Genomic DNA, 14,954 nt, shown 5'->3' with positions numbered 1-14,954 from the left:
AATATGTTACTAATGTAATCTTTTTTGGGGGGGAGGGCTACTATGATTTGATAATTGATTGCTTTTTGCTTTTCAAGTGAAATATTTCTGGGGAAAACTCATTTCTTACATATGAATAGAAACCCAAATGGGGAACTTGTACTTGAATCTTTAGTTCAGATTCAGTTTGCTTCAAATCAGATTCTGTAACTCTTGCTACAACTCCACCTGAGGGAGAGGTTCTGCCCTGTTCTGTTCACAATCATCTTTAGCATTTAGCATAATGCCTCACACAGGGTAGGCACTTAGTGTATATCTCGAGAATGAATTCTGATAAACCCCAGACTAGCTGTCAGTATTCTAACACACAAATTTTTAAAATAATGAGGCATTTTAAGGTACTTTTTGAAATCTAGCAAATTTGGCATCTTAAAGAATACTATAAGAGTTATGAGTGTTACGATTTGTCCAGTGGCTTATGATAGTTGCATTTTGATCCAAGTAAGCCCAATAAATCTTTAAATGTTTTGAAAAATAACTCTTATTTGCAACATTTTAGCCGGCTGAATTTTCTAAAACTGAAGTCCCACACGCGCATTCAGGCAGTGCGTGTGATCATTCTGATCATTCCGGTCATCACAGCGCACAGAAAGTACACTGAGAAGACAGAGGGCTGTGGGCACCCTGGGCCTTAGTCATGTTTGTAAAAGGCACTGTTAGAATAAACAGTGCAAACCATTTGTGAAGTCAAAACTAGCCTTTTGTCTCTTAGCTACATCAGTCTTCGGAACATGAATAAATTCCAGGAAGTGTTATTTTCAAGTCTTGTTGCTCAATGTAGTCATGGTATACAAAAAACAAACAAGATTTCTGTTGGATCTAAGAGAACTCTAAAAGTACAGTTTAATATATTGTGTTATCTTCTCTACTAGGATGGAACCAGAAAAGAATCATTTTATTTTGGTATTCTAACTACAGTGAATTTAAAATTGCCATTGTATACAAAGTCTACTATTAAGACCCTTAGAACTGCATTCCGTGTTAATTTGATCTGAAGAAATTGATTACAAGGACATATATTCTAAATAAAACATTGTCATAGAACACGCCCACCAACCTACCTAAGAAATTGATCACCTCTCCTTAAAGTTTTTAAAAGATTATTCAAGTAAAAATTGAATGGTAAGGTTTGCTTTTTAGTTTTTTCTCATAAAAACTGGTACCTAGGCATTGTATAATAATATGTGAATACCTTGCGCACTGGCTTGAAGATGTCTATAATTTCCCCATTGGAAAAGTTCATCACAAATCCTTGTACAGGTTCTTGGTCCCCAAAGTAAGGCTTCCCATTCACCACAAAGAGCAAACCTGTGACAAGATATTCAGTTTACCTTTTTCAAAAATATGGATAAGACTGGCCTTAAAATACATACATGTACATGTACAGAAACAATAATATAGGGTTAATCTGATCCCTACAATTAGGCAACCAAAGTAGAAAATAAAACACTTAGCAAAAGTCTCCTTTTGAGTAACTAGATGAAGGGCAAACAGGTAGGAGACTTAACCTTGTAATAGGAAAACCAGAAAATACTAGGCCTGTTCCATTAAGGGAGTCAGTAGAAATGAGGAATACATAGATAAAGATATAGATATAAATATAGATATAGATGTAGATAAGGATATATAGGTATAACAGAAGCAATAGATATAAATATAGGTATGAACACATATAGGTATTGGGAAGAATCAGGTTATTTAAGCAAATCATTTTGGAGTATCAGATCTTTAAAAAATAATTTAATATCTGTTATAGTTAAGAGAAGAATCAGAGGAAAACATGCTAAGAAAGTAAGTTATAGTATAGGTAAAAGAATGGTCTGATTTTTAAAAACTTAAGTTTGAAAATGTGAGACACATATTTCAGATTAACAAAGATACATTTTATGATAATTAAAAAAATTAGACCATCTTCTATTAATTAAATGAATACTCTTTATAGGAAAATTATATTTCTTACTATAGTAGTGTTTATCCAAAATAATAAAAACTGTGATGGTTTGGTTAAATAAGTACTTCAGATAACTGAATATTACATTTTCAAAGAATTAAAACACAACATGTACACAATACTAAAATCACTATTGAAGATATTTTTATCTTTCTTTAAAGATTTCAGAACAGGGTTCTTTAGCATATCACAGTAAAAAAGTCAACACAGTCAACATCAATTACTATTGTGCAATATTGTAGAGAGAATTTCAATTATATTATAATATAGGTCAGATTTTGCTTAGATTCTGTTTTTAATCAGATTTCCTCTCATCAAGAGAGATCCTGGTGTTTTTCTCTTCATATTTGATTTGCTTTTTAAAAAAGATTTTATTTTATTATTTATTTTTAGAGAGAGGGAAAGGGAGGAGAAGGAGATAAGAGACGAGGGGAGAAAGAGAGGGAGAGAAACATCGATGTGCAAGGGGAACATAGATCAGTTGCTTCTCACACACCTCCATCCAGGGACCTCGCCTGCAACCCAGGCATATGCCCTGACAAAGAATCGAACTGGTGCTCAATCCACTGAGCCACACCAGCCAGGGCTGATTTGCTTTATTCACTATGAACTTGATCACCCTTTATATTAGGTCAATGATCTTGACAAATTTATCCTTTAAATGTGAAGTAAAAACCAAAATGAGACTATCACTTTTAAGGATATTATTGAGTCTTTTATCACTTTTTTCTGTTTATTCCTTGGGGAAACCAAATTTGCTCCTATCCAGACACCCTAGTCTCTTTATTCCATGTCCTAAATAAATTAGAGGATGCTTGGGAGGATAGTAGCCCACATGCAACTTTAAAAGCATAAGAAAAATAAAAGCATAAGAAATGTAAAAATTATAGTAATGCCTATAAATAGTCAATGCTACTTCAAATACAGATATAGATATATTTAATAAAATTTATTGCCAAAATTGCATACAAATTTTAGAAAGTAAATATATTTTCAATGTTCAGTATTTTAAAAATATTATGTTAAGTTATTTTGTAATCCTAATCAAGTACATCTTATTTTATAAATTTGGATTGTTTTTGTTTTCAAGTCAAGAACATATTTTAAAATGAGGAAAATATTTCAGATGTTATTGGTTATTTCTCCTTGCATTTAGACATAAGCCTCACTTTACATATTTACCTTTAAAAATATTGGCCATGCCTTTTTAAAAAACGTGAAGCACGAGTATTTTGAATACTGATTTCATCAGGCATACACCATCTGCTGATTATGTGTGAAGCCATAACATTAATCATTGACTAACTACAGCAGATGATCATAATTAAGGAAAAATAAAAATCAATGTTTGGAAAAATTTTTTTAACTCATTGAAAACAGTTGTTACATCTTTGAGTTCTTCATTCTTTGCATATAAACAACAGTAATTCTTCAGTTAAAATGCACTTACAGTTTTAAAATTATTTTAACATCTGATATACAAAGCATCTTCAATCCTTTATTAAGAACAAATTATAAAAAGAGCATGTTAGGACAAATAAGTTTTAAGGACAGAGTATAGTACGAGAAAACACAAAAAAAAAAATAAATCAAGATGAAATACCTGGTATATATGAAATTGCAAATACATTTCTTCCAAAGGCTGCATGCTTAATCTCGCGCACAAATTCTTTGGTGTCAGTTTTAAAACACTGGATCCGACCATTTTCCCTGTCTGCCACGCATAACTGACCCAAATGAGGCACGAGGGCCAAACTGTGGGGAACACTGAACTGGCCTGGTGCGGGTGTGCTCCCTGAAGATTCTGCAAAACAAATAGAAACTTCAGATAGATATTCTGTAATACCACCAAAGTCTGACTCTAAAGCTTTCTTTTCTAGATTCATGACAGTAAACCATTAAATATCTGAACCAGGGGAAAATAACATAAAGCAGTTTATAAATTTATTCCATTAATATCTCTTAACCACAAACAGATTACATATTTAATCTCTATTTGGACAAAATTTCGGGCTAGAAGCATCTTATTTTTCTTATAAAACTGGTGTGTGTGTGTGAGAACAAGCCAACAGGACGAATATAGAGGCCCTGTTTTTCCCACTGCAGTGCACAATTACATCCTAAATGCTGTGAAGATCCCAATCTCCTGTTCATAGTTGGCTACGAATTATAATTAGAGTGTTACTGAGTACCTTCTCCCCACTGTGTGATGAACTGTCCACTTGGTGAAAACTGCACAATCCGGCTGTTGCAGTAACCATCTGATACATAGATGGTTCCAGTGTCTGGATCCACAGCCACATCAGTGGGTTGACAGAAGTGATTCTGGTCACTGCCTGGTTGCATGCTCCTTCCCAGGATTAATAGAGGGCCTTCTTTACTGTTTGGATCCAGTTTGAACACCTTTTTCAAAAGGAAAAAAAGGCTTACTTGCATGGTTATTATTGACATGCATCCACTGGCTAAGAACACTTGCACAGTCAATTCGAGTGTAAGCTCCCAAAGACCTATCTAAAAGAAGATACTCTTTTTTAGACCTGGAAAACATCTGGACTGGTTCCTTCATTTGGTAAATAAGGGCTATAGAGATTAATTGATATACTCAAGGTCATCTAGGTAATTAGTGGTGAATGGAGACTAGTACATGGATGCCCTGTTCCATCCACACCTGCACTTACTTATCTTTCCTTAGCTAACAGCACGATGCTCTCCAGCAATACACAAGCAATCAATGTTTTTACTGAGATAAAGTCTGTAGCTGTGTCTTCTGAGTTCTAGCCGCCCCCCACCCCCCAGTTTTCCTAGTTCTTTGCCACCTAGTCTTATCAAATATCAAATGTGAGCCTTGCTTTTTAGGTAAAGACCTTATGACTATTCTGTGATTGAAATACAGCTCCTTTTAAAAAGGACAAAAATTTGACGTTTTATACATAAACATGTATGTACCAGAGATCTCACCTTCAATTTACTGAAGATTAAAAAAAGAAAACATAAAAGACAAGGGATAAAATAGAACCTAAGACCTGGGGACAGAGAAAAGCAAATCAAATGTGGAAAGCAAGGGAGGCTGGCCCCAAGGGTCCTGCTAATTCAAAGAAGAAAGGTGACTTGATCCCTTACATATTAACTTAGCGCAGCACTGAGTTCCAAGGGAAATATTTGAGATGTGGCTGTTCTTTTTTTCTTGTTATGAACTTACTGGGTCACATAAAAAAGACCTAGGTAATGCCAGAGTACTTTGAAAGCATAACTTCAATAACTTCTAAATATGTGAATAACTGCGACGTGGAAGATTACCTGATGCAGAGCCACGTCTGTGACCCAGTAGTTTCCATCTTTATCTATACTCAAGCCGTGTGGCAAATAAAACCTGCAAAATAAAAATAATTGTCTTAAATATATATTTATTCCCAAAGCATATATAATATGACTTTTTTGTTAATTAATCTATAAAGGCAATATAAACAGATAAATGTATACCCGCATTACTATAGAAAAGACCAAAATGAATTGTTAAATGAAAATACCTGTTATAAAAAGAGACTTCCTTGTGAGAAATCCTAATCATTTAAAAAAACTATATATGAAGCCTACATATAAATTACAAATATTCATTATAAAGTGTAGTATATTAAACAACACAAATAACATCAATTCAAAACCAAGTTCTAAGATCATAAATATTACCATCTTAGAAATAATGTATAAACAAAGTTGTCTAGAGAAATATAAATGGACTTCTATCGTTTGAATCATTTAAATATACTGTAAGGTTATATAATTCTGTATTAATATAAAACATCAAATATATGATTCAAAAGCTTTAAGAGTGCCTACTAAAAACAGTAAAACCCAAAGAAAACTTTCAGCACACAGGAACTGTTCTCATCTAATCAAAGTGAAGTGCTGTGCTGGATAATCATTAGAGAAGGTTAATCAATTTAACGAATCAATTGGGACGATCTGGGGAAGAGAACTGTAACTAATGTAGACAGAAGCTCACAGGCTTAAGAAACTTGGACAGAATCAACAAACACATGGACAATATCTTCATGTGGTTGTGAACAAAAGACTTCTGACAATCTCCAGGCTATGTTTGTCATTAGCATCATGCTGGCATGACAGATTTTTTTTTCATGAGTCACGGCTGTGATCTTGACTAATTAACTGAACTAGATCTCTGTTTTGGTGACCGACTTTGAGAGTTATGATATGCTTTTGATATAGACACCGCACTGTTGGCCAACTTGATTGAGTGGTTGTTGCTTGGCCTTTCTCTTTAATTCCTTCCTAGAATGAGAACGCTTCTGATTAATGGGTGGAGCACCAAAGAGACAGGTTCAAACACACTGAGTGCTGGAGCTGGGGTTAGAATTCGGCCCCTGACTCATCATCTTAGAATCCTATAAACAATCTAACTATTACCATCTCCATAAGCAGCTGCATTCACAGTGGATGGCTCCCTGCCTTCCCAAGAAGCCGACTTTGCCTGTACCTAAGCAGATGGAGTAGGGGATAGTTCCTGAAGATGCCGGGTTAAAATGGTTGATGGACGATACTTTGTAAGCAGGTGCTCGCTTCTTTCAATGACCACGAATGTCAGCCAACTTTTTTTTTTTGGCTGCCAAATGCCATGTAGGAATAAGACCAAATAATGAGTGGGTTCCAAAGCCTAATTACCTATGCATGCTAAGGAAATATAAAAAGGACATTTGTTCAGTTTTCACTTTGAGATGGAAAGAGAGCCTTTTTTCTTAACAGTGATTACTTGATGAATTTTGTTATATAACTTTTTTGCTGAGGATTTGGTTTTTTAATCTTTAGATCTAGCTGACCACAACTCACTTCACTAGCCTTGTATATCCACGGCTCTCTCAAGTCTGATGACATATTAGAATCTCATGGGGAGCTTTAAAAGTATTTTGATGCCTGGGCCTCATCCTAGACTAAATGTGCATCTAATTTTTCTGAAGCTGCCAGGTGATTTTAATATTCAGTCATAGTTTAGATCTACTACTTAGAAAATGAAAGATGAGATGGCCCAATTAGCTTCTTGCCTTCTTAATCTATGCTTTCTCCCCATTGCTTTACAACACTCTCTCCAAGACCAGATCCAATGACACACTTTATACCCAATACTATATGCAGTACATGCCTTAATAATAATACTTAAATAATTTAACTCACAGATTTTTTCCACTGGACTGCAGTACTGCAGCACTGTTTGGATCTATGACAAGAATAGTGTCTTCTTCAATTGGCCCAAGTCCTCTTTGCTGGTAAACAAACTTGCTGTCAAAAGAACTAAAAAAAAAAAAAGCATTAAAATAAAAAATAAACCAAGTCAATGAACTTAATAAATGCAGACTATTTATTGAGATTCTTTAAAAAATATTACTGATTGATTTGAAAGAGAGAAAGACAGAGAAAGAGACAGTGAGCTGTTGCTCCACTCATTCATGCATTTACTGGTTGCTTCTTATATGTGCCCTGAGAGGGTATCAAACCCACAACCTTGCATATCGGGATGATGCTCTAGCCAACTGTGCTACCCAGCCAGGGCTATTTACTTAAGATTCTAAATGCAGAGTAAAGAGAAGAGCTCCGATGTATTTGACTTCACTCTCTGTCCTTGATGTTTTAGTATCTTGGATTACATACACACCACCATTAGGCTGCAGGACTGTGCTGCTCAGAATGGTGAGTAGAGCAGCAGCACAGGAATGCCTGGAGAAACAGGGTCTCAGATACAACTGAATCCGAACCTGTAGTTTCACAAGATCCTCAGGCGACTCATACTCACGAGAGTTTAAGGAACACTATGTAAAACTCTTAAAGTAACTAATATTTTTTTAAAGGTTCTCAAAACATTTTAATAGTTATTTTCTTTCACACTACAAGAGAAATCATGACTTATTTTAACTTTCCCTGTAATGATAATCAAAGTGTAAATGACAGCTGGGAGGGTAGTGATAAAAATATGTTACTATTATACTAGCAATAGGTACAACATACGTAATTGATTCTTTAAATGAAAAGGTACTCAAAGATGCAAAACTTTTTCCATGTAACAGCTTTTCTGTAAGTACAAAATAAGTTATGTAATAACTAATGTGAAAACTAAAACAAATGTGACAATTTCTGGTTTTAAATTCTATATCTTCCAGATTATTATAAAATATTATGAACTTATACGAGGTCTGTTTGGAAACAGTCCAGCCATTGTTAATATTATGAGAATGGTTTGCAAGACGTCGATATAACCTGGCAGCCAACAACAGTGCACAGGAATGAGCATGTGCAAACAATGAAGACTTCACTGTACTAGTTGGTGGGGACAGTAGACACCATTGAGTGAGCATATGTACTGTGTGGCCAATGCATCCAAAATGAGAGAGTAGGGCAACAGATCTGCATCAAATTTTGGGTTAAGCTTGAACATTCCTCCACAGAAATTATTCAGATGATTCAGAAGGCCACAGCTATGGGCACCGGGTGATTGGCAGCTTCATCACGACAATGCACCCATTCATGCCTCACAGCTCGTGCAGAGTGTTTTGGTAAATCACTCATGTGACTTAGCACCCCTACAGCCCAGATTTGGCGCCCGGTAAATTCTGGCTTTTCCCAACACTAAAATCACCTTTGAAAGGGAAGAGATTTCAGATCATCGATGAGATTCAGGAAAATCTGACCAGGGCAGCTAATGGCGACTAGGAGAACTGGGTGAGGTCCCAAGGTGCTTACTTTGAAGGGGACAGAGGTGTCATTGTCCTATGTACAATATTTCTTCTATCTTGTATCTTCTTCAGTAACTTTCTCTATTTTTCGTAGTAAGTGGCTGTATACTTTCTGGACAGACCTTGTATCTTTGTGTATTTTTTTCCACTTTTATTTCAATCTGCATTGTTAGTTTAGTGCTATCTTTCTTAAAGCTGACAATCATTACAGATGTCCTTATTTCAATTCCTGTTTGGGAAATTATTTGGGATAAAGGACAAAGATAAACTCTTCTAATATAAGCTTACATAACAGTGGCAGATATACTGAGCACCAAGAGGCCGACTTACATTTTCAAACACAAAGAATTTGATCAGTGCATAGTGAAGACATGTGTGTGTGTGTATAAAAAATATGTATATTTTTCCAGATGAGAGTCAATGGATCATTAATGAATATTTCTGTAATATAAAATTTCCTTTATAGAATCAGATAAGGCTGTAAAAAACAATTACTCTTTCGTAGTTCAGTTGTATACACAAAAAGAATCTGAATAACATTAAATATTTATGGAGAAACATTTGTAATTTGGAAAGCCAACAGACTGCTCAAATCTGTCATACACCTATTGATTAGTTGGTTGATATTTTATGGAACTTATGTAGAGTTCCAGTAGAACAAAAATTTCAAAATACATTCTCTTGCCATTAAAAATAAACATTAAACAATTGTTTGGGTTTCTTGACTGTTATAGTCATTTGGATATATTTTTCCTGAAAGATAATAAGTCTCTGAGGTAGTTCTTATTAATGACTCATTCTATTGAGCACAAAATATTGATTCAGTTCTGTCAACCTAAAACTGAAGTAAAGTAATACTGCTTACATATGCTATTTATGTGTAGTTAAAACTGCATATCAATGTCTAGAAAAAATATACCTGAGTTTATGAAATGGAAGTAACGTCACTAAGAAAGCAGATTTTATAAGATATTCATAGGATCATTATTAAATTGAAATGTGAAATTTTATTATATAGAATCAATGTAAGAGTATACAAGGTGTTATTAAATCAAGGGAGATCAGTAAAGGGAAAACATGAAGTCACTCTCTTTTACTACTGTGAAACAACAAAGAGTTTTTTTCTGAAACTATTTCCAATATGAATTTTTGTACTAAAAGTATCATAATTAATATCCTAGAAAACAAAGGTACCAGATTCAACTATTAATGATGTTTTCTTCCCAACTTGACTGTGATATTGGATAATGTAAGTTCCGTACACTGAGACTCATAAGAGTGCTATAGGTTTCACATTCATGTGTAGTAGGAGGAAGTCTCTACATTTATTACCTCTTTTATGGTTTAAGTCTTCTATTCCTCATTATTTAGAAACATTTCAGTGCTTTGTAATAGCACAATGGCAAACTAAATTATATGAAAATTATGAGGGTTGTCCAGAAAATATCCAGCCATGTCATGTGAAAAACAGAGATTTATTGAATAAGATACAAGATATAAGAAACACTGTACACAGCACAATGATGCGTCAGGCCCCTTCATAGCAGACACCTTGGTACCTCACACAGTTCTCCTATCTTTGCTGATTGCAGCCTCTACACTTTCAATATTCTCAGGTGTTCTGCTTGTTGCAGGCTTTCCAGAACATGGATCACCTTCCGTAGATTCTTGACAATCTTTAAGAGTTTGCGCCACACTTTTGTTTGCGCTGCATTCATTATATTGTCTCTGAAAGCCTTCTGAATCATCCGAATAGTTTCCACAAAGGAATGTTCAAGCTTAATGCAAAATTGATGCAGATCTGTTGCTCTACTCACTGAATCATTTTGAATGTGATGACCACACAGCACACATGCTCACTCAATGGTGTCTACTGCCCCCACTGACTAGTACAGTGAAGTTGTTATTGTCCAGGCATATGCATTCCAGTCCACTCTCCTCAGTTGCCAGATTATACTGATGTCACTCAAGCCATTCTCGTCATGTTAATAATAGCTGGACTTTTTCCAGATGGACTTTGTATGCTTTCCCTGACTGTAAGAAGTTAAAAATCTGCTTTTCCTTTTACTTAAATTAGAAATTTAAGATAATTGTAGATTCACCTGCAGTTGTAAAAACCAATATAGAGTGTTCCTTGAACACTTCTTCCTAACATTTTATTTTTTTATTCTTGCAGTTTATTTGCTTGGGCATGGAATATACTAGTACACTACTTCTCTACCCTGCTCTCACCTAGGAGTCAGTAATATGGAAGGTTGCCATAACTTCATAATTCTTATCAAGTGCTATCTACTGTGTATGTAGACAGTGTTCTGACCCCCTGTTGATAACTCTAATAGTGGCAGTCCCATTGTAAATCCTGATAACACTGGAGCATGTCAGACCTCAGCACACTTAATTTCATATCACCTTTTATTTGCAAAATGACAAACCAAACAAGAAGCCTGACATATTTACTCCTTTATGATTTCCTCCAGAAATAGGTTGCAGTAATTCTGGAACATAATTGCCCCTTCGGTCTGTCTTATCATTCACTTCAATATTGACCATCAGTCCAAAATCTCTTAGGAAGCAACACTCCTATAATTTACAGATGGGGAAAAAGTAGAAAGAAGAACCCCTCTCTCAGGAGCATATACTGAACTCATAACTTAAAGCACATTTTTTTATAGCTCCAGCTTAATTCTCAGGTACTCAAATATTTCAAAATGTAAACTAACTTTAACTCACTGGCAGCCATTTAAGCTCAGAGTCAAGCAGCTGAAATATAGAATTTGGCTTTCAAAACAACAAGCTATGATAAGGAAGAAATATAAATACCCCAGACCCACAGTCCTTATGTCAATCAGATTGAATGAAAATGTTGTAGTGGATAAGGAGGTAAGTGAAAAACATCCTTTATCAATGGTACTGCTGCGCACTGCCCACAAATGTAGGAAAAAAAGTATCAAGTAGTTGATGCTTTGCTGTCACAAACATGATTTGTGCATGGGCATTGATCCTTATAATCTAGAAATCTCTAATGTCTAATGGTGGTAATAAATAGTAAAATTAATTAACATGAGGATCATCCCCTTTCATTCTATTATTCAATTTTCGGTGGTGCTATAGTAAATTGTGAAATAGCAAATGGAGGAGCCAAAAAAAAAAGTAACAAAACTAAATAAGCCTCAGAGTAAATAAATCAGATATTTCAAAAAACTGGATTAATGGAAAATATCAGATCTCTCAATTTATCAAGCTATTTTTCTCAGTATCATATCACAGTACAACAACAAATAATTCAGTTTGTTTTTTAGGTTTTTTGGCTACTACAAATTACCCTCATGTCATTAGTGTATACACAGGGGATTTTATGTGATGCTTAAGGCTAGTCACTTTTCCTATAGAGCTTTATGATTATTATTCACAGTATTACTATAATTCCCCTGTATCCATTAAGGATCTCAGTGATTAGACAAGTTCTTGAATTTACTGCTTACAGAATCTGTTCATTTAACCACTACCTCTCAAAGCAAAAGAAAAAAAAATGTAACAAAACAAAAACAAAAGATGACACTCATATTAGCATCATTTAAATATACCATTTACTTCAGAAACATAAATGGCACATAATAACATTTTAGAATTCTTAGCAAGATTATAGCTTTAAAAGAATTAACCACAACACAAGAGGCCTGACTGTTACACTGAAAGTCTTTTGTGTTACCCTTTACCAGACGCCTATATGTTTAAATTGGCAGCATCAAGGGACATTCAGTCATTCAGTTGGTTGGTGGGCCAGTCCTAATCCTTTCACTGGATGGCTGGGGCTTTATGTAACAAACAGCTGGCCCCTGGTAGTTACACAGGGCAAGTAAGAAAAGAACTTGATGTATTTTCTTCAATGGGAAAAATCACACACACACACAAAATCTGCCAAATAAACTAGTCTATAAACTCTCTTTTAATTCAAAGAATGGTAACCCTTGAATAGTTCCCAAATGAATGTCAGATTTTGAGCTGGATACACAGTTGCTATATAGCAAGCTGCTTATTTAGCGTTCTAAAGCAGCTACCCGCATTATATGCCACAGAGAGGTCTTTATTTCGACCACATTTAACTTTTTACAGGCTATAATAATACCCTGCACATTTCACACAGTGCCTGGAGCATTGCTGATTTTTGTTTGCTTCTTTGAAAAAGCACTCAGCTGAAAAGACTGAACTGCGGCCTGTGGGTCGGAATTCAGTAGTTCTTTATTTTAGCAGTTTGAATCCCCCATTAATGATTTTGCACATTAGCAGCTAATCAAATAGTTTAGATAAGGCTGAGAAGAAATGCTCTGCTATACTCACACAAAGAACCAGAGGAAGGAGAAAATAAACTTCTGTGCCATCAATCAAAATTAAGGGAATACAAAATAAATAATAGCAGATGAAGAGAGAAATGAAATATGTTGTAATTATACAAATTAAGCAGCTGAAGAAAAAGCCATAGATTTTCAACTGAGAAAGTAAATGGAAATGTACCTTCAATGTTAGGAAAGCAAAGATATGCCATATAAAGGCCAGAGACTTTAAATAAAATATAATTTAATACTATGTTGAAAACACATTCTGCTGCAAAAAATCCCTGTGAGGAAAAAAGGTGGGCAAAAGACACCAGTATGACCCTTCAGTGCCCTGCTGGATCTAGCACTGGAGAAACCACAAATAGGAATGAAGAGAACAAAGAACTAGGTATCATGGCACCAGGCTCTGTTTGTTCAGTTAGGGCACCTGGCAATGGGTTATTTAACACTGGTTTTTGTTACTCAACAGACTAAGGTACTTATTAAAGCCCTCATTTTATGGACTAGGGAACTGAGAGTTAAGGAGTTCAAATGTCTTAATGCAAGTCTCAAGGCTAGGAATTGATAACCAAGATTCAAACCAAGATCTCCTGTTTTCAAAGAGAAAGTTGTGGTTTTCTCTTACTGGGAATGTGCTCACTGGACTGGAGAACCTCCCCAGCAGTTATCAAATTTAATGTGCATGTAGAAGAGACAGAAGAACAGCCACATAACCAAGAAGGATGAGAGGACGTGGCATAGAACTGGAAGAAAGCAGCTCAAGTAAAAGTGGGAAATGGCAATATGAGAGAAAATGGAAACACTGTTTTTGTAGAATTCCTTACAATTTTTTCTTAGATATGAAAGTACTGAGGTACCTACCACTCACTTTGAGTTCTGTTTTCCAGGACCAATTAATTCTTAAGGTATGAAGGAATTTGCAGATGTGGAAGCAGAATGTCAAGCAGGTATCTTACATGAGACTCCAGAAAACAAGTGAGGCAAATATTGGACTGATTTTCCTGAAAGTTAGGAAGCAGATAGATTTCTGAAATAATAGGTCTTGGCAAAATTCCGTAAGACCTTGATGAAGAGAAGGTGAGCTATTAGGGGGACAAGTGGAAGAAGATTCCCAGAAGACTACACCTCGAAGAACAAAACTTGCTTAACCAACCATTCAATTATTCAAATTTTATAAACATTTATGAAGATATCAAAGGCATGCTCATTGAACAGATCTAATATAAACAAGGCTAGGAGGGATAGCTCATTCTCTGGTTAATTAAGAATAAAATTATATCTGAAAATTGAAGCAATGCTAAATCTAATGAAGTGAAATGCAATTGGAATAAAGTCCTGAATGTAAAAATACTGCATGAGTATAAATTTCTGGTAAAAGCTTGAGCACAATTTTATGAAATGTATTTGGAGATCATAGTACATTACTAATTCAACACAAGGCAACAAAGTAATATTACTGCTGAAGAAAAGTGAATACAGTCTTTTTATTCTAATAGATATTTAGGAAAGTAACTGTATTAGAGATCAGATAATATAATACATGAGGTATTGTGGCCAATTCTCAACCAAACACTTTCACGGGCTGAGAAACCGGAGCACTTTCAGATGAAAGTATAATGTTAGCATCAAGATTGGTTGAGGGCCTGGGGGATATTTAGTCTGGGGAAGATAAGGCTTTCTCCAAATAGGCAAATAACTGAGAGGGATAAATGGCAGTAAATTCATTCTGCATCAAGCTGTCATGGGGTGAGTTATGGATTCAGATTTGAGATTAACACAATGATGAACTTTATAACGTTTAGATGAGCCCCACCATTGAACAATCTCTCTCTTATCCTAGGGAACTTCTTGGCACTGAAAGAGGTGGCTGCATTAGGTGGGGAGCTGGAG

The 14,954-nt window shown here is 35.2% G+C and overlaps 1 protein-coding gene across 11 annotated transcripts in view; it reads right to left on the bottom strand.

Moving 5' to 3' along the window:
* The window catches only part of PAM (peptidylglycine alpha-amidating monooxygenase), a 299,875-nt gene that overhangs the window by 14,559 nt on the left and 270,362 nt on the right, over positions 1-14,954 (bottom strand). For all 11 annotated transcript variants that reach the window (XM_090276530.1, XM_090276531.1, XM_090276535.1 and 8 more), the window contains 5 exons: positions 7,178-7,294; positions 5,288-5,360; positions 4,183-4,393; positions 3,594-3,794; positions 1,232-1,347 (listed from right to left, as the gene is read on the bottom strand). In XM_090276530.1, the coding sequence (XP_090132656.1) occupies positions 1,232-1,347; positions 3,594-3,794; positions 4,183-4,393; positions 5,288-5,360; positions 7,178-7,294 (718 nt within the window). The remainder of the gene's footprint in view (positions 1-1,231; positions 1,348-3,593; positions 3,795-4,182; positions 4,394-5,287; positions 5,361-7,177; positions 7,295-14,954) is intronic.

Source organism: Furipterus horrens, unplaced genomic scaffold (genome assembly GCF_987537825.1).
Source record: "Furipterus horrens unplaced genomic scaffold, mFurHor1.1.pri manual_scaffold_5, whole genome shotgun sequence".
NCBI lineage: Eukaryota > Metazoa > Chordata > Mammalia > Chiroptera > Furipteridae > Furipterus > Furipterus horrens.
The sequence above is the reverse complement of the archived record's forward strand: the minus strand, read 5'-3'. Positions and strand labels throughout refer to the sequence as shown.